The 27,309-nt window shown below is 41.7% G+C and overlaps 1 protein-coding gene across 2 annotated transcripts; it reads left to right on the top strand.

Annotated features, from left to right (window-relative positions):
• The first annotated feature begins 1,699 nt into the window (after nucleotides 1-1,699).
• Nucleotides 1,700-24,862, top strand: LOC136432220 (serine/threonine-protein kinase SIK2-like). 2 transcript variants are annotated; one of them, XM_066423276.1, is made up of 12 exons: nucleotides 1,700-2,162; nucleotides 2,481-2,597; nucleotides 5,064-5,127; nucleotides 11,637-11,752; nucleotides 14,449-14,494; nucleotides 17,413-17,537; nucleotides 18,534-18,657; nucleotides 19,183-19,409; nucleotides 20,040-21,230; nucleotides 21,662-21,703; nucleotides 21,833-22,444; nucleotides 22,919-24,862. In XM_066423276.1, the coding sequence occupies exons 1-12, from the start codon at nucleotides 2,040-2,042 to the stop codon at nucleotides 23,084-23,086; spliced, it is 2,955 nt and encodes a 984-aa protein (XP_066279373.1). In that variant the 5' UTR covers nucleotides 1,700-2,039; the 3' UTR covers nucleotides 23,087-24,862. The 2 variants fall into 2 exon arrangements, with proteins under 2 accessions (XP_066279373.1, XP_066279374.1); XM_066423277.1 differs by lacking the exon at nucleotides 21,662-21,703.
• The last annotated feature ends 2,447 nt before the right edge of the window (nucleotides 24,863-27,309 follow it).

The raw sequence follows: 27,309 nt of genomic DNA, 5'->3' as shown, positions 1-27,309 counted from the left end.
ACATACACCGCTATCTCTCACCTTAGCCTCATTCAATTTAACCAAATCACGTCAATTAGTTCAATGCTTAAAGAAGATACCCCCTACGGCCTTGCATTGAGCGAGAGCTTTAAAAAACAACAAAAAAACAACAACAAAAAAACAAAACAAGCAGGGTCCTAACCTCTGCTTGGAGAGTAAAGGCGAAGGGTGGATATTCAAAAAGCCTGCTATGTATTAGATTAGTTACATGACAAGTGACTACGTGGTTTAGCACCTAAAGCACGACGGGTCAAATACTTTTGGATTGTATTTCTCAACTTGGCAAATTTTTTGGCAGCTTGCTTGCTTTTTACTTAGGCTACATCAAGTAAATTTTATGGATGACATCCCTTTCAGACTCCAAAATTAATGCGCGCGGGCGAAAAACAACAACAAGATGGGCAAAAATAACAAGATACCCACGTTTTCAAACTTGAATGAAATAAAGCATGTCACTTGAAGAAGAATGGAAGCGATGCAAGATGGTAGCACAACCAAGAAGTCTTTTATTCCTGTTTTTAATAAAACAGTAAGTAACACTGGTGTCAACGTTTTTTAAAATTATTATCGATTCGGGTTTGTATAGCACGTCAAGAATAGAGACAGGACGCAGCCGACAAGGCTTCTCGTACACTGGGAACGGAAGTCTCCTGAGGCAGACTGACTGTGACTATATGATGCTGGCTCTGCTCACTTCGTCTCCACTGAAAACAAGTGCTCTCCGATATTGCTGTCCTGTCCTGAGTTACCGTTCCTCAGAAAACCCCGTCTTTTTATTCTGTCTTCAACAGACAGACAGCGAGACAATGGTCTACTCACATGATCAAACTGCATGACAAAAGTTACTTCATCTGACCCTGTTATCGGTTTTGTTACTAGTAGTAGTTGCACGTTGTTGATGATAATGACACAGCAATAACAGACTGATTCCAGTTACAAGGTTGGTATCGGGGCTACACTGTCACAGTGACTGTGCCTTCGAAGCTTCTAAGTTGGGGACAAGGATCAGGGGCAATCTTACTACAGCTTGCACATGACTGTACAACACATTCGCACGGATTTTTCACCATTCCAATCCTACATGACTTGTGCAAATGCCTTTTACGGCATCTACGACGCTTTGGGGATAAAACTGACAGACGTTTGCGATATATTGTCCTATTTATGAAATGTTGACCATCGCCAAAGGGTAAAAAAATTCTTGTTTTTTCTTTCGAAATCAGGCGAAAATCAATGCGCGAGCTGATGTCATCCATAGAATTTACATACTGTGGCCTAAATGGTAAAAGCTCGGGGGAATTGTGGCAATTGTTTGAAATAATCTATTTATTTGAAATAATCTATTTCTTTCGATTAATTTTCCACTGCATTCATTGAGCAATATTTGCATTATCTCTCGTGGACAGGTTTGTTAAATATAGTCTTTTGGTGATCTTTTAAATGGTAAAGGCCCGGGGAAATTGTTTGAAATAAGCCCCCAAATAAAACCGAACTCGTAGAGCCTGCTAAAGGAGGCCACAATTCCCCTGCCATGCCTCTTACTCTCTGGTGACTGGCAGAGGCCGGCCATGCTGTTTGCGTCATCGGCGGCTTGTTGCCATGCCGACTAATTCAGACAGCTCTGCGGGAGCCCCGCCCCCAAGAGATAATACCCGGCTTGACGTCATCGCAGTGACGTCGTCTCTCTCTCTCTCCCTGCCTGCCAGCCTGCCCAGCAAAGGGGAACCGAACCGGGGAGCGCGAGCGCAGCTGCCGCCACACTATTCTATACATCACGTCGGGGTGGGAGACCCTTAAGAGCGCCTTAAGAGCGCGGCCGATCTCTCGTGTGTTGTTTACTGCACTTTCCTCTCTTAATACCTTTCTCAGGGACTTAATATGTCTCCTACACGGACGGTAGAAGACCGATATCTAGCCGTCGGGAGCCCGTGCTAGGAGCCCCGCCGAGTCCTGCGGAAAAACCCTCACGCGGAAAAATAACATTGTTGGGGAGGGAGAGAGCCGTACACCCGGAGACCATGGTCATGGCGGAGAGAGGTAGAAGCCAGATTCGCGTTGGCTTCTACGACATCGAGAAGACCATAGGTAAAGGGAACTTTGCCGTTGTCAAGCTGGCCAAACATCGGGTCACAAAATCGGAGGTAAGTTGTTCTATCGAGCTCGTATCGGTACGGTCTAGCGCCGTGCCGCCGGTTGTAGTTCTAGCGGTGGATATTGCTTTGCACAAGGCGAGCCACTTCCCGGAGCCACGGTGCACATGTATATAAAAATCATAAGCGTCGACACTACCAAATTATTCTGGGTGAGGAAATGTCTTCAGTGCTAGAAATTATATACTTAATTGTATACTTAAGGTTCTCTAAACGCCTGTTGTCGGTCGGAGATGGTATGGACATGATTTTTTTGGTTGGGAAATTATGAATGTATGATCTGAGTAGACGGCCTCTCTCTTTTTGTAGGTTGCCATCAAAATCATCGACAAGACTCAGCTCGATGATGCCAATCTTGAGAAAGTGTACAGAGAGGTGCAGATTATGAAGCTTCTCAACCATCCTAATATCATCAAGCTGTACCAGGTACGGTCTAGCATCCACTGCCCATTATCGATATTAAAAGCTTTACGATTTAAAGGGTCTATTGTGCGTGTGTCCAAGAGTTCCCGGGAATGGACACGTGTCAAGTAACCACCATTGTCTGGTGGTAAAACCTTACAATACGAGCTCGAGCCTTTATTAAAGGTGCACATTGTAAGATTTGGGCCCCCAAAATTGAAAATAGTCTCCAACAAAACCTTCATGAGAATGACCTATACAACAGCATTTTAGCATATTTCCATCATTATTTCGTATGCCAGGTGTTTGTGAACTGTGTAGAATTAAAAACAGTGGCAAAGGGTCCACTGTCACAAGAAACCTTTCCCTCAGCTTACGCTCTGAAATAATACCCAGGTCAAAGACTGGCATGATTTAATCGTGTTGGACTAAGATAGAGTGGATAGGTAAACATTGCCAAGGTACAAAACAGACTTGTTTGTCTTAAGTTTGATCTACAGACCGCTTAACTATCAACGGAACAGTTATTACCTCTTAATTGTTGAACACAGAAAGTCTTGTGCGAGTTTTGGTACATAAAATAAATAATGGTTTACTAAAACTGATACCTTATCTGAGTATTGCCAACTTGATTTGAGAACAACAAAGAAAGGTGTAATATGCAGTCATTTAAGTGTACCATGTGGAGGGGGGTTACTCATGTAGTGTCAGGGGGTTGAAATGGCATGACTCATACTACCATCAGAAGTTATTGTCCAGTCAATTTGTTTGTACTGAATCACATCCACCCACCCACACCAGTACATAGATTTAATGGTTATAGGTTTGCTCACAGCCAATGGCGCCAGTTTACCTTTCCCTATCTTTTATAACATCTGACGTCAGGGGGCCTGCATGTCCCTTTTCAGTTAGGCATAGGCTGAGCTATTTTGACTTGCCGTAATTCACAGGAAAAGCGTTTTCATTTGTGTGACTTCAACGAAATACATATTCGGTCATACTGAATTTAGTGTACTTTAGAGCATTGTGGGGAACACCCCATGCAGGGCCACATGTGAATTGTGATGTTGTTGAAACTATTACGGTGACATTGCGATCATACTCATTCTCAAGTCTTCAAGGGTTGGTCTCTGTTAAGCCAAACTTGACATATGTCAATCTTACAAGTTGGACAAGTAGCCTGGATGATAAAGTGAAATCAAAATGTCAAACAGCACATATTGAACTAATTCTCGGGTCAGTTCATAACAAAACAACAAGATGTGAGTAGAGTTATGCCTGTAATACTAAAATTGTGGCAGAAATGACCGATATTCTTTCGTTCCTCACGTGCGAGCAACCAAGCAAAATCCCTGACATCGAGGAATGACATCACCAGTTTACAAGAATGATCCATACATTATGCCGTGCTCCATTGGGCATGTGGCTTTCCCTGCATGCAATATGTTCAACATGCCAGTATAGATAAGAAATATGTGACCTGCACTTATCACAGCTACACAGGCATTCTTGTTATACACTTTGCATCAAATCGATAGTGACATATCTTAAGAGAAATGATTCAAGTGTCAAAATATTCCTATTTATATTAGTCTCTCTGCAACAGAATAATTGATTTTTTGAGTCGCATGTCTTGTTGATTGATTTATCCCCCTAGCCAGAAAGCCTTAGCTTTAGAACTGTTGTTGTTTGGGCTTGTAAGAAATTTCAATATTGTATATTTTGAGAGAAATGATTTAAAGTGTCAAAATGTTCCTATTCATATTCCTCTCTGCAACAATTTATTATTTTGGGTTGGATGTTTTGTTGACTTATTTAACCAGAAAGCATTGTACATTTTTTTTTACACTTTAGAACCATCGTTGCTATTTTGGCTTGTATTAAATCGATATCGACATACTTCGAAAGAAATAATTTCAAGTGTCAAAATTTTCTTATTTATTAGTCTCTCTGCAAGAGAGAAGTTATTTTTTGGGTCCAATATTTTCATTTATTTCCTTCTAAGTTTAACAGAGAACCTTGTACATTTAACGTTAGAACCGTTGTTGTTGTTTAGGCTTGTATCAAATTGATATTGGCATTGAATTTGAGTGAAATAATTTCAAATGTCAAACTTTTCCTTTCTATATTAGTCTGTCTGCAACAGAACAACTGATTTTGGGTCAGATGTTTTGTTGATTAATCTAGCCAGAAAGCCTTGTACATGTAATTTTAAAACCGTTGTAGTTGTTTTGGCTTGCATCAAGTCGGTATTGACGTGTCAAAATTTCCATATTCATATTCCTTTTTGCTACAGAACAATTAAATCTTTCGGCTCGGGTGTTTTGATGATTAATTTAACCAGAAGGCATTGTACATGTAGCTTTAGAACCGTTGTTGTTGTGGCTGTCCATTAGCCATGCCTAAAGCGTCATTTGCTGTACGTGACAAAATATCCGGAGCGGCTTGGGAATCGATTGCCTCTAAGCCTGTTTGTTTACCTTTCCTTAGGTGATGGAGACAAAAGACATGATCTACCTTGTCACAGAGTATGCCAGCAATGGGGAAATATTTGGTAAGTACCCTCAAACATGCGATACAAGAGAGACTGGGAAATCTTATGGGACGATACGGTGAAGAAAGCAAGCTATAAATAGTGACCGTTCGGACCTTAAGCTGATAGCGAATTTTCAAATTGCTACGAGATACTAACTCATTTGTGTCAAGCATTTAAACCCATATGTTAGCCTTATATTTCAGTACTGTGCTTTTCGTTTGAAATACACAGGTATGGTAATTTGTGGCTGCCAAATTTTTAACCTTGTGAAGAAAGAAAGGTAAAATGAATAGTGACTGTTTGTACATAAAACTGATCTGGAATTTCAAAATTGCTTAGATACACTAACTCAGCTGTGTCAAGAATTTAAACCTACATGTATGTTAGCGTTATATTTCAGTACTGTTCGAATTAATTTGTAGCTGCCAAACATTGTCTGCCTCTTGAAATATGAAGCAAGGAAAGCTCTGCAGGTGTTTAGGAACTGATAACGCTCCCTGCCAGAGTTTGGTCTATTCCCTTTCCCCCATAAGACATTAGTAGCTGGATAGTCATTTCACTTTACAGTCCTGTCAACATATCTACTTACTGGTTTTACTGCCCACGTGGGGTGGTATATGTGAAAGAAGGACATAATTCGGATGATAAATCAGGTCCTGGAGTCCTAGGGAAGGTGACGTAATGTGCATTACCTATGTGTGCATATCATTATACCCTGCGAATTTGTCCAGATGTACTATGTGATAGTTCAGTGGCCTTTATACAGAAGGATTATCAGTCATAGGCTTATCATGATCTTTAATATGCCCTGCACATTCCTTTTGCGTTTCAAACAGAATTTCCAGTAATCTTTCCCTCAAATGGAAACCATAATTCCCATTCATCCGCAAATGGGGCTGCCGCACATATTTCATTGAAGCTAAGCACTTTTCATTTACGTTTTTTTAGTAGGGAGCCCAGTTGGTTTGCCTCAAAGTGATGGCAATAGGCCCCCTGCCTACTTTGTTATAGGTCGAAAGCAATGACTTATTTTTTCATTCAAACTATATGCATCAGTTACGGTTAGAAACATGTTCGAAACCCTGTGCTACAGTGACTGCTACATAGTATGATTTATGCAGTATACATTTGTAAAAAAAAGGATGTTATGCTTCAAACTTTCATCTGTTGTTGGGGTATTTTTCAGTGCTCTCACAAATTCTTCTGCAAGAGCTACCAAAATACCACCTGCATATGCAGGCTATTGCAAATTTGTCTGGTGCAAGCAATATTGAATGTTACCTTTACCAGACAAGTACTAGGAAAAAAGGGACATGCCAAAACACCTCACCCGAACTCATCTGAACTCACCTGAACTCATACGAGTCTAATATGCAGTGTAACGTTAGTTCACGTAAAACCGGGATTTTTTTGATACAAGTTAATTGAAACCAATCCGGCAGAACAAGAAACCATCTTTTTTTTTTGTTATTCTGTCAATATCATGGATTAGCTTTGCACTAATTCTATATATGTTATATTTTCTCTCTTGTCGTGCTGATACCATAATATTGTAATTTGAAACTACCGTCCGCCGCCGCGTGTCCAAGCAAAAAAACACACGACAAAACGGCCCCATCGTCATGGCCATTTGTACATTATTCATCGGGACGTTAGCTGGATGCAGGTCTTAGTATTTGCCAGTTTTAGCATGTTTCTCTGCTAGTTTCCAAGATAACAAATACGTGCTTGTATTTGGGGCTGAAAAACACTTTGTGTACAGTTATTATAAGTTGATTGCGATAGAATTGTGCTTTGCTATAATCTATGACCCAAACAGCATCCACCGTCTTATCATCCTGACGTCTGTCGAACTAAAAAAACGTATTAGCAGACCTAAGTGGTGCCAAACAATGAGAATCCAATATGGCTCATCTTGGAATGAGCAGGGTAACATGAAAAAACTGGCAAATACTTAAGACTTGCTGCATATTTTTTATTCATAATTGCATAGACAATGTATGCAGAGCGTCACATAAAGTCCTTGCCTGGTGTACACCGCGTATTAGACTCGGGTGAGTTCGGGTGAGGTGTTTAAGTACACCGGGGTGTTTCAAACGTGATAGAATTTTCTTGATCATTGAAGCTTGTTGACAGTCATGTTTACGAATTTCAATGAAATCATTCTTGGAATTCTATGTTGTTTTCTTGTTGAGATCTAGAGGGCAACGTTGAAAGAATCTAAGTGGGTGGAAAGCAATACCGCCCAAATACTGAATAATGTTAGCAATAGATACCATGTTAAAAGCTGTACATAATTTGACCTGATGTTGTATTGGATAATTGGATCAGGGCGATGGTGTCTATGGCGTATTTCATCCTTGTTAAGTTGGTCTAGAGGCAGGTGTTTTCTGCCAAGTGAAATTCAGACAGACGTCACATGATATATTTATATCCAAACTCAAAATGAAATTAAAATGTGAAATTGAGACCTCATCTCATGGACTGTCCCAAAATGTGTTAGAAGTATGAGTGAAAGTTGAAATTTGAAATTTTGTTTTTATAGACTGCTTATTGTTCTCTGCCTTTTTGAAAACAAATTTCTTTTCTCTGTAAAAGTAGTTACATAATTGTTTGAAATGAAAAAAATGACCTTGAGATTGTAGGACAGCATTTGAATCTGTTTTTATTGATTATTTTGATATATCTTTGTATATCTCTGATTTTGCATATAAACATAAACTTTTCAGTAGTCTGTCTATATTCAAACCCAGCTTTTTGGGCATTCTATCAACGGGCTCAGAACTTGGAAGTGATTTGTTGGAAGTAATGTGAAGAAGCCAAATTTTTTAGAAAATTCCAATTCATTTAGACCCCGTTCACACTCATTTTTTTCAATCGCGATTGAAGTATAATCGCGATTGTTCGATCCGATCGCGATTGAACGCAAAGAAACTTTTGCGTTCACACTGCTTTTCGCCAAGTGGATTAAAGTATGCCGTGATCCGATCGCGATTGAAGCACGATTGAGGCACGCTTATTATTTGAGGTCATAGGTTGAGGTCAACGGTTCGGGCGGGAGTCCACCAACTTTTGGAGAATGTTCGGTAGCCGTGGAAGGGAAGGCAATCGGCGGGCTATGATCGCGAGAAGGTGTGAACGACGAAGGCTTTTGTATATTAGCCTAGCTGTAATACAGGTAATGAACGCGGGAAGAGCGGTAGACAGGATAGTCTGGGAGCGTGAACGAAGCGACGATTGGTGATTCCCACCCCTGGAACAAGCCGAAATACACGCCGATCGTGATGGAATGAATCGTAGTTGCGTTCACACTCAAAATTTGATAGGATTGGATTGGATCCGATCGCGATTGATCCTCCCCAAACTACCTCCGGAGGTGGATCAGAAACAATCGCGATCGGATCGATCCAATCGCGATCGGGAGCGTTCACACTGAAAAAATCAATCGCGATCGGATCGATTCAATCGCGATTATACTTCAATCGCGATTGAAAAAAGGAGTGTGAACGGGGTCTTAGACCCTTTGCTGTCTATCCAGGTCCACAAATGGCCACGAGTTTAGAAACTAGATTTGACATGTTTTAGATTGGACCCTGATTCTTTCCAGTATCTGGTAGTATAAACTGGTTGCTGTCAGAAAAGGGTAAAGGTAACATATTTGCTCTTCAGGAAGTGGAGGAGTAACTGTGGGTGATTTAGACCTGCTGGCATTACTATCAGACAATTGCACCTTGGCCTCTACTCCATATTGACATGGCTGCGTGCTTGCGATATACATATATGTTTAGTTGGCTGAGGAGAATCTTGGCAGCCGATACCTTCAAAGCCTCCTCCATTGCATCAAGCAGTGGCAGGTTTTGATAAACATTCGTGAATGCCATCATCTCGTGGTAGCGTTCCCCGCACAAAAGCTCCCGGGCTCTGCGAATATGAGATTGTATGGGGCCGATAATGGGGAAAATGGAAGCGCAAAGAAGCTCCTGATGTAGCTATAGACTGTGGGTGCTGTTACGACACAAGAAAACTGCCGGGGGAGGTTTTCTAGCGCTTCCCTGAATTTCAATAAGGTTTTTTCTCTTATCGTTGACGTTGCCTCCTCAATCCATCAAGCAAGGAGCACAAGATGAAGGGGCCTCCAGCAGAGATATGGCACTTCATGAAAAGCTGCTTTGACGATGCAGTGATGAATAGCACTGGCTTGTACAAGGCTTTCTTCCTGGAAACCAGACATCTCTTACAAGAAAGCAGTAATGGGTTGACTTGGCAACAGTATCTAGCAATAACAGTGGCCCTGGGTTGAAATATGAAAATTCAACAAACAATGAGGAATGTCCACAATCTTTTATATTTGTCGCAATAATAATTATTGCTTTATAAGGCATGTTCCTGTAGCTTAACAGGTAGCGTGAAGCCCCCTGGTTCCAGTAAGTTTGTAACTGGGAGATTGTGGTTCAAATCCTGGGGATGGCATCTCTGTTAGGGCCGTCTTTCGGAAGGGATGTACACAGTGTGAAATGGGGTCCCTACTAGTACTCACTCCCTAGTTTGAGGAGGGACTGGCTTTTTAGGAAATGCCCAAAAAACGCCCACTCTGGCGAAGTCCAAGCATTCGCTAAAAAGACGGTGCAGTTCGAGGAGGTGGCTCGAGCACATTAAAGGGGAAGGGCAACCAACCCATCCCTGTAAAAATATACCCTGCTACTGAAACAGCAAGGAAACTTGCTACCCTATGTGCCAATCAGAGGCACTACAAGCTGAACAAGAACAACAATTGTTTTATTGACCATGAACATGACTGCGATATCAAGTTATCAGTTGTCGCACAGATACATTGTAACAGGCACTTCTGCTACTTTATCAAGTGTAATATTAATGTACCAAATGAATTTCGTAAATATATGCATTACGGCATGTTTTAGTTATGATTATACACGTTACATGTATCTTATAACCAAATGTCCCATAGAAAGTTCAGATGAAACAAATATCAAATATGAATATGAAAGACGACTGACAATGATTATGCACTGGCGTTAGAAAGAAAAGAAAGAAAACTATGACATAATGTTTCTGTTGTTGAATGCAGCAAGGAGGTTATATAACCTCCTTGAATGCAGGGATATAGGCATTGAGACAATCATGTAGTGCCTTATTAGTACTTTGACTTGCACTTCTTATTTACCTTCCATTTTGCCCTTTTGCCTGCTTTGTGCTTGTGAGAAGCATGGCAAACCAACATGAAAAAAAATTGAAAAGAAAGAAAATCATTTATATAGTACGTGTAATGTTTTCCCTGTTGTTGAGTGCAGAGATACTATTACAGACATTGACACAATCAACGTCATATTATTACTTTGACTTGCACTTTTTATTTACCTCCTCAGTTTGCCCTTTTGCCTGCCTTCTGCTCGTGAGAAGCATGGCAAACCAACACCTTATTTACCCAAGGTTGGTTGGAGTAGTAGAAAGGTCCTGCTCGGAAAGGCAGGCTTTGGAGTGCCCCTTCCTCAGAGAAGCAGTGATGTGTGATAGGGCTTGGGGGAGGTTGATAAACATATCCTAGTCTTGCTAAACAAACACAAAACCTGACCAGGGTTGGCTGGCCGGAGTACCTCAGTTAACTGTTTGTGGGTACTGTCTATGTCTTGCCTTTGGATCTTTCTTAAGTTTCCCCAAGATTAGATTTGCTTGGCTGATATTGTTGAGGGAACAAGATGGAGTTTAATCTGACTTTTTGCAGATTTTTGATTCTATGTGAAGATAAGACATGGATTTCGTGTCATTGTAATATGTTAAATTGTTAGTCCTGTACAGGTATACTTTGCAAGGTTAAATTAATGAAGCAAGACAGGTGGAAATTTTCTATGTAAGGAAATGTGCTGACTCACTCCTATGATGTTACTTTTTTGGTTGTTCATTTTGCATAATCGGTAGACCACCTTTAGGCATCACACATCAATTTTGTACAATAAGTACCAGCTGCGTAAGACTGGACTGTAAGGTTTGAAAAATTGAAAAAAAATGCTTACCTGGAAAACCATGTATTGATGAAAACAAAAATCTGAGGTCCAGGTTTATGCCTTTGTGCACTACTTTTATGATGTTTACTTGCTATGTTTTCACCTTAAAACATCCAAGAAATGATGAATTAAGCTTTACCAATTCATGATTTAACGTTGCATATTTTGTTGAAATGAACATTTTAGCCTGAAGAACTATGTGTTGATCAAAGATAGACTGTAGTCATAGGGCCATAATGTCTCCAAGACCTTCCAGGCCTTGACCTACCAGACCAGGTCCAGGATGATAAAGCAAAATGAAGTTGTTGTCTACTAAATAACCTCTGAACTACCCCACCCTGACAATCAAGAGTTGTTAGTGACATTTCGTTTGCTAGATCGTTGACATTAAGTAGCAATCCCAGGTCACCAAACACAATTGTGATAAACATTTTGCCAAGTTTATATATGTTGCAATTCTTACAGACCCAGTACAGTAACGTTGGAATGTTTCTTTAATTGTTTCAGACTACTTGGCCAATCACGGAAGGATGAGTGAAAGCGAGGCGAGGAGGAAGTTTTGGCAGATCATATCGGCGGTGGAGTACTGTCATAACCGTCACGTTGTTCACCGCGATCTCAAGGTTGGTCCACTGTTTTTTTGCCCACAGGGGCATTACTCGTCACAGTCCGACAACCTCGCAACAATAGGCATTGACGTCACGGAGGTAATTACTCAAGATAAACTGGTTATGTAACCTTTGACTGAGTAAAGGCAAATGTTCATAACCTCAAGTTACTAGCTAGTCCAGTGAGGCACTATAAAGGTCACACAGTACTTCACCTCTGTTTACCAAACCTCGCAAACAGCGTAGATTGTTTTCAAGAGAGTTGATGCAGTAGGAAACACTTGCCAATGCAAATAAAAGTTTTGATTGGGGTATATTGGTCCCAGTGCACTATTTCTTTTCCACCAAAAATTTGATAACATATATCCTGTTTGTACCCTTAACGTTATGTGTAACGTCAGATGTAGCGCGGAAGGAAATGTCAAAGTCTTGCCTCTAGTTTAAGGAGCTACAAAATCATGTAGACAAAGTAGCCAGGCAACCAGGTTTCTTACGGTAGACAGGATTGCAGGTCCCTCTTCCAACAAAGGCCTACTTGATATGTTTTTTTCCAATACCCTCCGATATTGGGACAACTTAATACACATCACCATGAAGTATTGCAGGACACCTGACACTCTTGCGCTATATGCTAAATAGGCTGAGCCCTGACCTCCTGGTATTGCGAGCCCAACAGCTTGGTCTTGCACACACGCTGAAACTATCGGGGACTCCCTCTGAGGTATCTTACCAGTACTTCGGAGCTGTCATGGGGGGGGGGGGGGGTATGACAGCTATGACAGTATAACTTAGAAATTTCTCTTTGCACAGCGGAAAATGCTGTTGCTGTCCCAATATAGCTAGTCCTGATATCGACAGTTTCGATATGGACAGTCCTGATATTGGGCCAGTGTATGCGTGGTAGCTACATGTACATTGTATGTAGCTCTTCATGCTATTTGGCCTTTGGAGCAGGTGGTACTCCAAACATCAAAGCCCTCCCCCAGCCTGTCATGTTTGAACAAAGTGTATCTGAGCTCTTTAAAAGCAATTTTATGGCCCTGATAAGTGGCTTTTGACGTCATTGGGTTTTAGGGTATTGTGGTGGTAAGGCACACTGCCAGACGCTCGCTGATAAGATTTTGAAACATAAGAGGGCGAGAGTTTTCTGTCTGAAGCAAAAGAAAGCTGGATGTTTGGCTAACCTTTCTAGGAATTAGTAAATAGAGTGCATGCATGCTTTTGCCTCCTTCCATCTCTACAAGGAGGGAAGATATAGAATTTTGTTCCAGAGAAATGTGAAGGTTCATAACCATTTTAGATATTTTTAACACAGTCTTATGGGAGCTAGAAAACAAAAGCATGTTTGTGTTTATAGTTAAACCTTTGAAACTTGATTGATTTTTGGTCATCTTCATTGAAATAGGCAAACAGCCGGGAGTAGGGAAAAACATGTTTTTTTTTTAGCAATTTGAAGGCACAACCTTTGTATTAAAAAGTAATAATCCTCCCATCAAAACACATCCTTTTGAATCTTCTAATAAATGCTGTTAACAACAGAGAGAAATAGACCAGAAGAATTAGAATGGGCAGTTATGACTGTTATTGATTTATTGATGACATTCAACATATTAAGTATTTTTTGCATGTCATACTGTCTGAACCTGTGGATACATTACTTTTGAATGATAGCAACACACGATATTGACTTATAATCATATCGCGCATGGTGCTCTAGATCTTGTAGTGGTGATGACATTAGCAGATTTATATGATATAATCCATCCTTAATTGGGAGAACAGTATTATGAGGCAAATGACATAAATTAAAAATCAAAAATTACTCAAGCACCTACATGTATACAAGTAACATGACTTGATATCTTCCACTCTAAATACTGACACGTATCCTACAGTTATATTTTCAGTCACATTACTAGACAGTGCTCTTGATCTCGTTCTTACATGTACAAAGGACCTAAAAAAAACCTCGAGTGGCAGAATACTTATCAGTCAAGTATTACATCAGTTTTGGTCGTACTCATGGTCTCATTCATGAGTTTTTTCGGCCCATAGGCTTACATGTTATAATACATGTTTTACATGGGCGCGTTCGTAATGAAGCTATAGAAAATGTACTAATGTTATTCATTTTATGGTGAGAACATTTACCCTAGATCATGTAAAAAAATTGCCAACAGTTTCACTACATACAATCTCTTTTTAAAGCACTTATGCCCCCCCAAAAGGCACTTTCCAGCTGAAAGCGCATGACCTAATCACCCACAATGCCGGGCTGTGCATGTCCGACCTCGCGCGCGGCTGCCAAACTTAACCTGCTAATTTCTTCAGTCACAAACAAGCTTTCATCAGTTTGACGCTTGAGATCAGTTGGGTTGGCTTAAAGGGAATTTCCCACCGATATAAACACACGTTCATGCAGCCGGTACGGACTCTTTGAGACTGCACACTCGGAGTAACACAGGAATGAGACCTTATAGCTATCAATGTACAATCATATAGCAGTATTATGAAATCTCTTTTGTATGATGTCACAGCATCTATTCTGTCATCAGTATCTTTACTGTTGATGGCATTTGACGACACCTCTGCTAGTACTGGTACACTTTGTACACACTCTCAAACATTGTAAAACTCTTAACTCTGATGATTTGCATTGTTGAGATTGTCCATATCATGGATACTGACCTTGGGATATATGTTTTCTACAGGCAGAGAACCTCTTACTGGACAGCAACATGAACATCAAAATTGCTGGTAAGAAATCCTTATACAATGTATTGAGCTGGAATGAATTTGTGTGCAATGTGTACTTACACGCACATGTACAAATGTATGCAGACATTAGTGCACTACAACATTTTATATTCAGTGACATTTGCATAGCCTGCATGTATTTAGATTTTCCATCTACAGTAATACCATCAGATTCTGCACTATCTGGAATTCTGTGAAAGCATAATGCTTCGCTTTTGCCAACATAGTTTTACCATAAGGCAGTCTTCCAGATATGTCAGTGTCATGCACATGTATTTTGTCAAGCCCCTGTCACACATACATTGTACATGTACGTGTACATGTACATGTAGCCGACCATGGCCTCCCAACCTTCTCCAGACTCTCAACTCAGCGCTGGCCATGGTTGGGAAGTGGTCAGGACATCGACCACAGATTTGAAGTGGTCAGGAGCAGAGTTGTGGGAAGGTCTTTAATGTGTGACGGGGGCTTCATGTACATGTATACATGCGTCCCATAATGGGTAGCATCCTTTTAGCAAGGCATAGCTGGTCAAATACAGTTCAAAGGGACAGACACAGCAAATGTGATTTGGCACTGTGGCAAATACAGACACACATTTTATGTCCATTGGTATGAAGATGTGCCTGACCTCAGCAAAAACATTGTCCCATTTTGAGACTTTTTAAAAATGTCAGTAGCTATGCTTTGTAGGCAATTCTATATTGTAATTAAAGTGCTGTTGAAGAACTTAGCCCTGTAAATATAATTCACAAGGTTTTCTACTTGATATGTGTCAGTACTGTATGATATGATGCAGATAATTTGGACACTTCCATGGAAAGGTGGAAGTAACAACCAGGCCTGATGATGTTATAGTAGGATTGGTCAGTCGACCAATCGTAGGGAATTACGCTGAGGAAGCGACCTTTGACCTCCGCTCCTGCCGTCTTCCTATTTGCGGCATCCTCCGTTCTGAACGGATGGGCTCGCCTCCCGCTCAACGTTCCGTCGGAAACTTTTCCCCTCTTGAGCTTTCATGAAGCATTTCAACCTACCGTGCGGCGCTCCCCAACTACCGAGGCACACGAATCTGCCAAGAAACTTGCGGGTTGCCGTCCTCGTTGGGCCCGACGCCGACCAGACAGCAGGGCCGCGGTGTGCAACTACCACAGCAGCGTGCATGGGCCGCCAGTAACGTTGCCCACCTGGATTCGCAGTTCTAAGCGAGAGGCTCCACCCGTCCCTGAGTCTCTACACTGTTCGTAATCTTTGGTGACGTCCTGCAGCGAGTTTTCTTCACCAGCCTGGGACTGCACACCCGTTCCTGCCTGCCCATAACGTCCACAGAGACAGTGAGTCCACAGCGACCGGAACGACAGCCCCCCTCCCCACTTCCCGCCAGTGATGCAGGTCTCGCGAGACGCCCGAGACTTTGGCAGCCATGTTTCCTCCCGTGAACTACGTAAACAACCTTTCCACGAGCGGTCCTTCCTCAGCGCCCGCCTCCCTCCCTTTCCACCCGTACCTACACGGACTCGAGATTGCGGTGCGCATCTACAGCAGCTTGCACAAGGCGCCCAGACTCCCCAGTGCACCAACTCCACGTCACGATGTGACTTTACTTTCCGGTCCGACTCGGAGTTCGCGGTAGCGCCCTGCAGCGAGATCGTCACCAGTCTGGGTTCGCACAGCCGCAACTCTTGATTAGATTAGATTACTAGTAGAGTAGATTAGAGTAGTTTAGCTCAGCCAGATTGACAGTGCATCAAGACCAGCTCCAGCTGCGTACCGAAGACCCCCATTACCCGCCCACGGCCCACTTCACAGCATTAAGTGAGAGCTACACGCCGACGCACATTTCCGGCCTGACTCTACGCTGTTCGACAGTGCCCGGTGACGTTCTGCGGCCCGTTCTTCGCCAGTCCTGGACTGTTTTGCATGAACTCGAATATCTAGCTACTTTCTAATTTAGATTTAGTACTACCCCTACAGCTAACTACATTTCCGCTACGCGGTTTGGGGCCCTCACTTCTTTCGGCTTGGCCGTTGATGTCTTTGTGCAACCAATAAGCCTCTATCACAGAGCAGACTCACATATTAAAGACATCACATGCCCCAAACCGCGTAGCTCTCTTCTTGTATTGTATATGTGTACGTAAGCGTAATTATAGTAGGATTGGTCAGTCGACCAATCGTAGGGAATTACGCTGAGGAAGCGACCTTTGACCTCCGCTCCTGCCGTCTTCCTATTTGCGGCATCCTCCGTTCTGAACGGATGGGCTCGCCTCCCGCTCAACGTTACCACCATCCCGCCCTTGCTGCAATTTCGTATCTTTAATGAACGATTAGAATTGTGTAAACTCACCAATACTGTACGTAATTCCTACACTGCAGTTTGTGTTATGACCGCCAAGACCACAGTCTTTGGCCGTTGATGTCTTTGTGCAACCAATAAGCCTCTATCACAGAGCAGACTCACATATTAAAGACATCACATGCCCCAAACCGCGTAGCTCTCTTCTTGTATTGTATATGTGTACGTAAGCGTAATTCATTATAGATTTTTTAATTATTCAGACTGTTTTTCTAAAAGCAGACTTGAGGGTTGCTTTTTGCTCATGAGAATGTCCTTGTTGCTCAACTGGTAGCAGCCTCACAAGAATTCGTTGCTAACTGGGAGACCCCGGTTCAAATCATTGGAAGGGCATTTCAGTTTGGGCTGTACCCATGTTTTAAGTTGGCATTGACGTAATATGGGAGTCCCGTGTTTGAGGAGGTGACTAGAGCACGTTAAAGGGGAAGGGCTAGCAACCCCTCCCTGTAGAAATTTACCCTGTTACTGAAACAGCAAGGAAACTTGCTTGCCTATATATATCACTAGGTACTACAAGGTTAACAACAACAATAGCAAGCTTTTTGCTTCCCTTTCTGTACAGATTTTGGGTTCAGCAACTACTTCACTCCTGGGCAGCCCCTGATGACCTGGTGTGGGAGCCCCCCCTATGCTGCACCGGAGGTGTTTGAAGGGCAGAAGTACTACGGACCAGAGTTGGATGTTTGGGTAGGTGCTGACAATCTCTAGCAATCGAGCAATGTCTGATAAAATACCAATTTCGATATATGAAACTGATGAAATTGAGTATCAACAATATATACTTGATAAATGGTTTGCACACGCATGTACACAGGCGACCAATCTACATTCCACTTTCAGCAATCTAGTGTAATTAATTGTAATAGATAAATTGGACAATTCAAAAGGGTCATGGGATTTTTGTCCCAGTATCTTGCCTTCAACAAATCAAACGTTGCTGGTCTTGAAGTCTGCACTGATAGGCATGTTAAATGACCTTATTTGGCCATTAGAGTGCCAGGGTACCAATGTGTCCCAGTAGATGCACTTTTAATGTTTTGTATTTTTGCTTGGCCTTCAAACATGTCAATTTAGAATATCCAGGGGATTGAAAGGAGTTCTATCAAACTTGATCACTTACCATACTTGGGGATGTGAGAAAAATGGCATTTAGTACTTCTGGATTGAAACAAATTTTTGTCTGTGTAAGAGACATCTGTTACACTGTATTAGTGGAAACAAATAAATCATGAAATGTTCACTACACTACAAATGTGTGATTTCAATGTATTACAACTGTACTACAGAATTGTTTCAACCGCAAACTTAAAACACTGCGAGAAACTCCTTTCCCTTTGTACCGCAAAATTTAGTCCCCGTGAAAATAAATGAATTTACAGTATACCAACTTCAATTCATCATTCTGGTATTGTCTTTGATGTTCCGATTGGCAGGTCCTCTTAACTGGCACTCATGTGGATACAAAATTGTTTCAACTTCAATTCTTCACTCTGGTATTGTCCTTGATACACCTTTTGACATGTTTGCTTAACTGGCACTAACACGGGCACAATACACAGTAATTATCTTTCGGGTGTTGTCATTTTGCCCTTTCACGAATAAAGGTCGTATGCTGTACCCCAGTCTTTGTTGAGGTCAGTGACAGATAAGGAGTGTGAGTAATATGTGTCCTGTCTTTCTCAGAGTCTGGGTGTGGTGCTGTATGTCCTGGTGTGCGGGGCCTTGCCGTTCAATGCCGACACCTTACCGGCCCTTAGGGAGAGGGTACTGGCCGGGCGATTCCGTATTCCGTACTTCATGTCAACTGGTAAGGCATGCGTCACCTTGTCACTCGAACCGGAAATCCTTGTAAGGTGTCTTGAAATGACGCTATCAAAGGCAGAGACAAAAAATATTTGAAACATTATATTTAGATGTGTATGTCAGTCAGGTGTATTAGCCTTTTACAAATGATTTATGACTGAAGTTACAATCATTTTTTCTTTCTTTCTGAGAATATAGATAAGGCTACTGACAATATCACAAGTTTTTGAAATGTGACACTTTCTGTGAAACAATATTGGATACACATGGTATTTTCCATATGAATTCAGCTGTTTTAATTCCACAAAATTTGTAGCCATACCACTCAAATTTGAATCTTGAGATAGTCGTGCATGTGTCCTGCAAAATAAAGCTGCCTTGTTACGTGAAACTTTGTGTTAGATTCTTATAGGCCATTGCTTCTGTCACAGCTTGGTTGAAAATTCTGGGACATCCAAATTGTATATGGCAACTTGCTATGAATGTGACGGCGCCATTACATTTTTACCGATCTTCTTGTTTCTTTCAGAATGTGAGCAACTGATTCGCAGGATGCTGGTTCTGGATCCCAGCAAGCGCTACAGCATCGAGCAAATCAAGAATCACAAATGGATGCTGGAAGACGGCCAGGTGCCCCGTAGGCCGCTGTCAAGTCCGCTTCCTCAGGTGGAGGAGCACGAGAGACTGGGACAGTACAACGAACAGGTCATCAGGCTCATGCACACCCTTGGCATCAATCCACAGAAGACTCGCGAGGTACGTCAAGTAGTTGTCTCCTGCTGCAAGCATGTTGAATATTGAGAGTAAGGTAGGGAATCTCTAGATATTGAAATAAAATAGTTTTTTTCATTCATTATATATAGATACATTTTGATTTCGAAGGCCAAGTGTGTTTGAGTGTTTTGTATTTGTCATAAATAGACCTTGGACTAAGGTTGCTGACAATACAGTATTATAACTTCTTAGAATATAAGGCCACACCAATTCAATTCCTTGGTTCTCAGACTTTTTAAAGTGATCATGATAATAATGATAAAAATAAAATAATGATAAAGCAAGCAGACAACATAAAAGCAGAGGGCAGGAAGGAGAACTTGAATATAATTATTCGATCCATAAAACTGAGTGCACCCAAGGTGTAAACCTGGTCCTCTGGCTTTCTTTTTCCACTTTTTCAAAAAATCTAAGAACCAACATATTAAATTGCTGTGGCCTAATATAGTTTAATCTTCATTCAATTTGTATGTTTCACTTGTTTGTATTATGATTCACCTTTCGTCAATTGTTATAATATTCACTTGCAATTGGCCTACGGGCAAGAAGTTGCAATTATAAAATATATTGTTGTAAATGTGAATTATAATGTATCTTTCTCTTTGGTTGCAGTCTCTTGATAGCAAAGCTTACGACCACTTTGCCGCCATCTACCACCTACTCGTTGATCGTTTGAAGTACCATCGCAGCAGTTTCCCACTGGAGAACCGCGCAGACTCTCGAGGCCGTAGGCCAAGCTCTATTGCCGAACAGGCCATGTTGAAGGCCAGCGCCACGGGCTTCAGTGGCGGAAATGCTATGACAAACTCTGTTCCTCCGTTTGTCAAACCGTCATTCCAATTAACTGTGGATGATTCCCAGAGAACAGCTCAGTCCTACAATCAGTTTGTTCTGAACGGTGTCGAAGATGTACCTACACCCGAGGTGAAGGGTTGCTGCCTCGACGTCATCCCCCACCCCCAGGTCAGGAAGGTTCGGTCTGCCTCACCGAGCCAAATGATGGAGTCCCTCGATGAGGACGTGGAGGCCGACATTAGCGAGCACACCGACATCACAGGGATGTCCGCCGGCAATATGCCGTGCAATTCTCAGAGAAGGCACACGCTAGCAGATCCAATAGATGGACCGCTGTTGCCGCCCAGCCTGATCCCGTGCAATACATTCGTAAATGACCAAGGAACTGAGATGGACAGAATGCCTTGTGCCCAGGAAGGTTACCAAGTAGACTCTTTAAGCACTGGGTATGCAGATGAGGTAGAAAACATGGAGCCCTATGTAAACAACAGCCATGATGACCGATTGGCAATGACGAGTTGTTTGTATGACACCGAAAAGAGTAGTTCAAACCGTGCTTCTCCTGTAAATTTCCGCGAGGGTAGGCGTGCGTCGGACGGATCTCTCACAAAAGGTATTGTGGCGTTCCGCCAACACTTGAAAGACCTTGCCAAAGTCAAAGGGATGGTACAGCTTCACAAGGAGCATCAGGTCCTCCAGGAGATGTGTAATAGGACAGTGTCAGACTGCGACGGCGACAATGCAAGTGAGCTGCCATCTTGTCGGTTCCAAGAGGCGAGACTAAGAGCAAACCGGCCTTTCTCCCCGCTAGTCGTGCCAAACCAGCTGCCAAGCACACCCAACACCTCCCCTCTGACACGTAGACAACTTCCAGTCAACAAACCGGCAGAGCAGCCCACGCCAAGATTGATGAAACATGCAACTGTCCACGCCGATCCTGACTTTGACCACAGATTCGACGAACTCCCCGAACAGATTCTGGCACTGGAACCATCACAGAAGTTTAAGGTATGTGGAAATTATATTCACTCAATTTGTACTGTATCATCCTGTCAAGACAGAACTTGTGTTTCTTGAATGTTGATGCTTTAGTGATTTGTCTATTTGTACTTGTGTCGGCAATGTAATCTTATTTTACTGTACAAAAATGTATATTGATACTTGATTTGATTTACTGGGACCCGGGTAAGTGAAGATAAGCTGTCGACAAATGACAAATTGTAATACACAGTCGGGGATTTCTTTCTCATTAGCTCTTATTGTCATCAATTCTTTTTTCCATATTTGCAGTTCAAGTAAAAAGAAAAAAAACCCTCATAAAATCAACAAGTAAATACATGTAGGTCATGTCATGTTTACATGAGTTATTTACAGGTCAACAGGTCACCAGTAAGCTGTGGTAATCTGGAAGAAATCATCCTGGTCTTGATATTTTTCAGTTGGTGGAGAATTCTGGTCCCTATCAAGCAGATCTGAAAATGGTGAGAATCTTATCAGTCAGGTGGCAGTCCCACTAATACATTGTATCAACTGTAAGTCTGAACCATTCCTTCTACATTAGTTTGGATGCTATATTAATTAAATTTTGTACATATTTTTTTGTACTTCAGACACTGGAACAACAGTTGCTGCAACACAAGCTACACCAGAAGAGGCAAATGCTGCAGAAACAGTCCCAACTCAACATGCAGTTCCAGAGAATGCAGATCAGGCCAACTGACACCCAGACACAGCTTGATAGCCAGCAGAACCCCTTACAGCTGCAGTGTCAGCTGCGTCAGCAGCAGCTGCAACACCTGCAGCAGCAGCAGCAGCACATCCGCCAACAGCAGCTGCAGGATAGACTGCAGCAGCAGCAGCTTCAGCAGCTTCAAGTTCAGCAACTGCAACAGCAGCAGCAGCAGCAGCTACAACAGCTGCAACAGCAGCAGCTGCAACAACAGCAGCAGCAGCTACAACAACGGCATCAGCAGCAGCTGCAACAGCAGCAGCAGCAGCTACAACAACAGCAGCAGCTGCAACGGCAACAACAACAACAGCTGGAGCAACAGCTTTGTCAGCAAGGGCTGGCACAGCTGCGACACCAACAGCCTTGTGGGCAGATGCATCACGTAGCTGCAGATAATGGCATGCAGACAGCTGGGTCATCTGCAGCCAACAGAGGCCATATGATCCGGCAGACATCCTACAAACTAGCCCAGCAGCATCCTGTCACATTCCCTGTAAGCACTGTTTTACAGCATGCTGAATATTTGTAAAATTGATGTTGACTTTATCTGTTTTTTTTGTGGTTTATGTACAAGGCTTTTAGTTACAATAGGAATTGGTGGTGATGGTGGTGGTGGTGTGTGTGTGTGTGTGTGTGTGTGTGTGTGTGTTTGGGTTATCAGTGGGAACCAGAGTTTCCCAATAGGCTCTTTGGATTAACAATTTCTTGGTTGCTTTGCATGTCAATCAATGTACATGCTGCCCCTGTGTCTGTTATGAGGAAAGAAACAACAGTGGCAGTGTGTGTGTGTGTGTGTGTGTGTGGGAAACATATGTACAGTATGTAATTACTAGGGAAAATTTGCATCCCCTGCAAGAAGAAGTTATCCAATTTCTTTGTTTTTTTAGTGTAGGGCATCCAGAGGACGCCCTGTTAGCTAATAGCCTGTGTATGACTGAGGTGTAATGTCTTGACGTTGCTTTTACAGGAATCGGGTTCGAGTGAACAGATGACCTACAATCACATATCCAGCCAGCCAGAGATGCTGCCCCTCATCCCCCAACTGAGCATCGACGAAGTCGACGCCGAGTGTGAGAGCATGGACACATCGGACTCTCTCAACTTACAGTCAGGCAACTCCATCTTGGCATGTTAGGAGAGGACTGTTCTGTCCATGTGAATGAAAAGCGAACCACGACGGTATTATATATAGACAGGGACCAGTTATTAATTACAGCTCTGATGCTGTATATATAGACGGCCCATGACGAAGTTTGCAATAAGATGGGAAATAAAGTACAAGGCAAACATTTAGGATTGAGGATAATGCTGCCAAGTTACAGAAGGGTGTTATTTGGCTTGTGCCTTGCAGTGGGAAGACATTAGAATAATTTTGGTCATTGCTGTGCAAAAAAAGGATTTATCTTGTTTCCAATCTGGGAAAGACCGTTCTGTGCAAGATATCATTGCTCCCTTTGTCCACTGTGTACCAGTAATGTCCAGTTTGTATCGATCTTGCGATATGTGTTTATAAGTGAACTGTACTTGCTTACATATGTTTCAACTTTAATCTGTTAGTATCATGTCAATGGTCCAACATATATCATTGCAAGCACATTGTCTGTCAAATGTGAATAATTGTGATGCTATCCCAACTTTTCTATACATTGTATGTTCCCCTTGTTTCCACGTTCTCTATCTTCACCTCTTTCACAAGTCTCATACTCTGTTACTGTCAAATGTGTCCAGCGCCAGCTCCTAATTCAAGTTCCATGGCAGGTAAAAATGTTATATGATTATGATGTGCAAAGAAGAATGTTGCCAATATCCAAGGAGATGACAGTTTGTAAACAGAATGTGACAAACTCAATGTGTTCATCAGACTTGTATAGACTGTGAACTTTCCGTGAACGTTCCTTCCTTCTAGATCAAGAATGAAATTTAGAAAGTTCTTGTCTAGTGTATATATATTGGTGTTAAGTTTTTCTGTAGTAGAGCTACAGTGATTGGTTTGAGCTACGGTGAGTGTGTTAAAAGTGGTGCCATCCACTAGTGCCACAGTTGTATCACCAAGTACAAAGTATATCTAGAGCCTATTTTCAACCCTCCAAGTCCATGCATCGGCTGAAGGAATGAAAAGGGACATCTATTTTCCTTAGAGAACTACAATGTATTTTGTACTGTATGTGGACCTTCGTGGAGTATAAGAGCCAGATATTGTCAACTGTTGTTTTAAGAAGGAAATGTTCTGTTTTGGGTCAAGAAAAAATTGTACCTGTGTCATAGAATGTAAATATGTATATCTATAGAAAGTTCTTTTGTACATAGGTGTGAAGGTGTTACTGTACATATAGGCAGATATGTACTGTTGTTATTTTTACACAAGTGACAATACTAGCGAAACACTTTAACTGCTTCAACATTTAAAGGACCAAAAGAAAATGTAAACTTCACAATGGTGCAGTGATGTGGAAGAAATGGCATCGGTTCAAAAATCACTTAGGCAGAATTGTTGGGATATTTCAAGTGTACCCTGTTGGACATTTACCAAAAAGACTGTGATGTATGGATTTGCCTTCTGTGATTATAATAACCAAGGCAGCAGAACAGTAGAGGATAGACGTGAACTTGTTAGAATTTAATCTCAAAGGAAACTTAGAGTAGTGGACTAGAGCGAAGCTAGAGAGAAGATCAGTCAACACCTCCCCAAAGTGCATATCAAAAGTTTGTGCATCATTTATTTATTGTAAGTTGTAAAAGTTCCTGATCAGTGGAAGAGGGGATTACTATGTAGGGAATTCTTTGAATGTCCCTTGTTAAATGGTGGTATCCCTGTGGTATCATTGTGTTAGAACACTGGACGAAGTGCAATGTACCTGCCAATCCAGTTAGTTGATCATGCTCAAGAGCATTAAAGGACAATCTGAACATACGTCAGTGTCTAAGGTTGTTTTTTGAACAGTTGTCTACAAAGGTTTATGTTGGTCTTGAAAAAATATCTCAGACTGCACCCGCTCAGGAGTTTCACTGTATATAGTGGTGTAATGCCAGAGGAATAGTATGCTTAGCTCTGAACACCCTCCAGTTTATTTCCGGACTTCCAGTTTAATTCCGGACTGACCTCCCATATCTCAGCAACCTTATATCTACTTGGGCTAATATTGTAAACTACATGTATACTTAAAAATGATGTAATAAATACGTAACCGCCATCGATGACCCCCTGGGGATGAGCCCAAATCTGCAGAAATCTGCAGATTTCCGTGACCTTGAGCCAAAAAACGGCAGAAATCTGTGATCTTGAGCCAGAAATCTGGGACTTGAGCCAGAAATCATAGGGATTTTGTATTTCTGGCTCAAGGTCACAGATTTCTGCAGATTTCTGCAGATTTGGGTTTTCCCCAGGGGGTCATTGATGGCGGTTACGTATTTCTTACATCATTTTTACGTATAGTTTTAATACAAATATATGTAAGGTTGCTGAGATATGGGAGGTCAGTCCGGAATTAAACTGGAGGGTGTTTCTGATTACAGTCATGAAAAAATAAGTTTTCTTTTAGATTTTGGACTAAACGATTCAACAATTACAGTTTGAAATGCACCAGAATAGTCTGGTATTTTCAACCTCATTTTGTTACAGATATACATAGTACAAACAGAAGTAAATTCAACAGACTACCGTCCTACACATTCTTACATCAACAGTTACAATTCAAACACTTAAACTGTTAACAGAGTGTGAAATACAGAAATTCTGTTTTGAATTTCATCACTCAGATGTCAGTTGAAAATGTCATCTCCCTTGCCAGCGGTCCACCCCCTAAAAAGGCTAGGGTCAGCAGGTTTTTTCTGGGGTACATGTACATGTAGGTTGGGTAACCAGAAAGAACACTTTTCCCCAGACTTTATTATTAGGAATACAAGACCTATCCACCTACCAAATATCAAGACAATCCATCCAAGCCTTCTCGAGTTATGCTGTACATTACAAACATACATACATACATACATACATACAAACGCTACCCTATGCATAACCTTCTCGGCGAAGGTAACCAGGAGTACATGTAGTTGACAGGTGTAAGTTTGGTAACTACCTTCCCTAATTTTTAAGGACCATAGCCAGAAACACAGCACTTTTTTTCTGAGGCCTACGGTTACATCATGGCACAGACAGACAGACAGACACACAGACACACACACGAACGCTAATAAAAGCATAACCTTAGCGGAGGTACATTGTAAAAGGGAGTTTGTTACTGTGAGTCACACGCACCAAGCAAAAGCTCTGAAACCTTCCAAATAATCACAAACATCAGAGGAAAAACTGCAACAAATTCAATGTATCAAGATTTTTTCTGAGCCAACATCAACAAGCCTTTATGACCAGTGCATACATATAATTTATGGAATTAAAAATCTCTAGACTTTTCCACCCCCTTGGCAATGATTAATCATTGTTTCCAAGAACTGATGCTGGTGTGTTCAAAACACAGCTATTTAGTTCTATACGCATGTTGGATATTACATGTATGAATTCATTATTCATTTGTCTGGAAATGGCTTTCCAGGAAGAACGTTGTTTTGATGTTTACCACTTATATCACACTCTTCAAATGTAAATCAGTTGGATGTTTTCTTAGGTACATGTATGTTGTTTTGACAAGTCTGTGGTAGAATAAACAGTCGACATTTCGAGGGGAATGATTGTAGTGTGTGTGTGAAGGTGGGGGGAGTTCAGTGTATGATCATAAAACAACAGCATGTTTGTGGAGAAGTCAAGCAATGTGTTAAGACCTTGGCAAGCCTGCTTGCCAGCTTCCTGTCAATGGTGAAGAAAAAGTTGCAGTGGTTTGGACACATGTTCATCTAGCAAAGGGCAGTAGAGCCCGGGCTCTTTTCAACGTACAGCAGCGGTGGGATCTTAACTTTTAGAACTCTGAAGTAGCTGTTTGGCACCCCATTCCCTATTGGCTACAGTTAGGCAGCAGGGAGGTTAAACATGCTTGAGGTGTTGCTCTCCTTAAATACCATGCCTCAGCTCCATGTCCCATCGGAAAGTACATCCCTTACCAAAGCTAGGTGCTCATTTTCACCGAGTAAGGAAATAAGTGTAAAGAACCTTTCCCAAGGGCACAACTTTAGGGCTTGATAGGGATTAGAACCCAGAACCTTTAGATCCTAAGTTCACAATCCTAATCACAAGACCATCTTTCAACCTTATAATTAAGGCATTCATATTCTACATGGCCAAATGTGTACACTAAAGAACTCAAGCACTTTCAGATGGACATAAAGTAGGGATATCTCTAATTTGTAGATACAGTCACGTCACTTAGGCCATATACATTTATATTTCACAGAATGTGTATAAATTTG

The sequence above is a fragment of the Branchiostoma lanceolatum genome, chromosome 4, assembly GCF_035083965.1.
Source record: "Branchiostoma lanceolatum isolate klBraLanc5 chromosome 4, klBraLanc5.hap2, whole genome shotgun sequence".
Taxonomy (NCBI): Eukaryota; Metazoa; Chordata; class Leptocardii; order Amphioxiformes; family Branchiostomatidae; genus Branchiostoma; species Branchiostoma lanceolatum.
The sequence above is the reverse complement of the archived record's forward strand: the minus strand, read 5'-3'. Positions and strand labels throughout refer to the sequence as shown.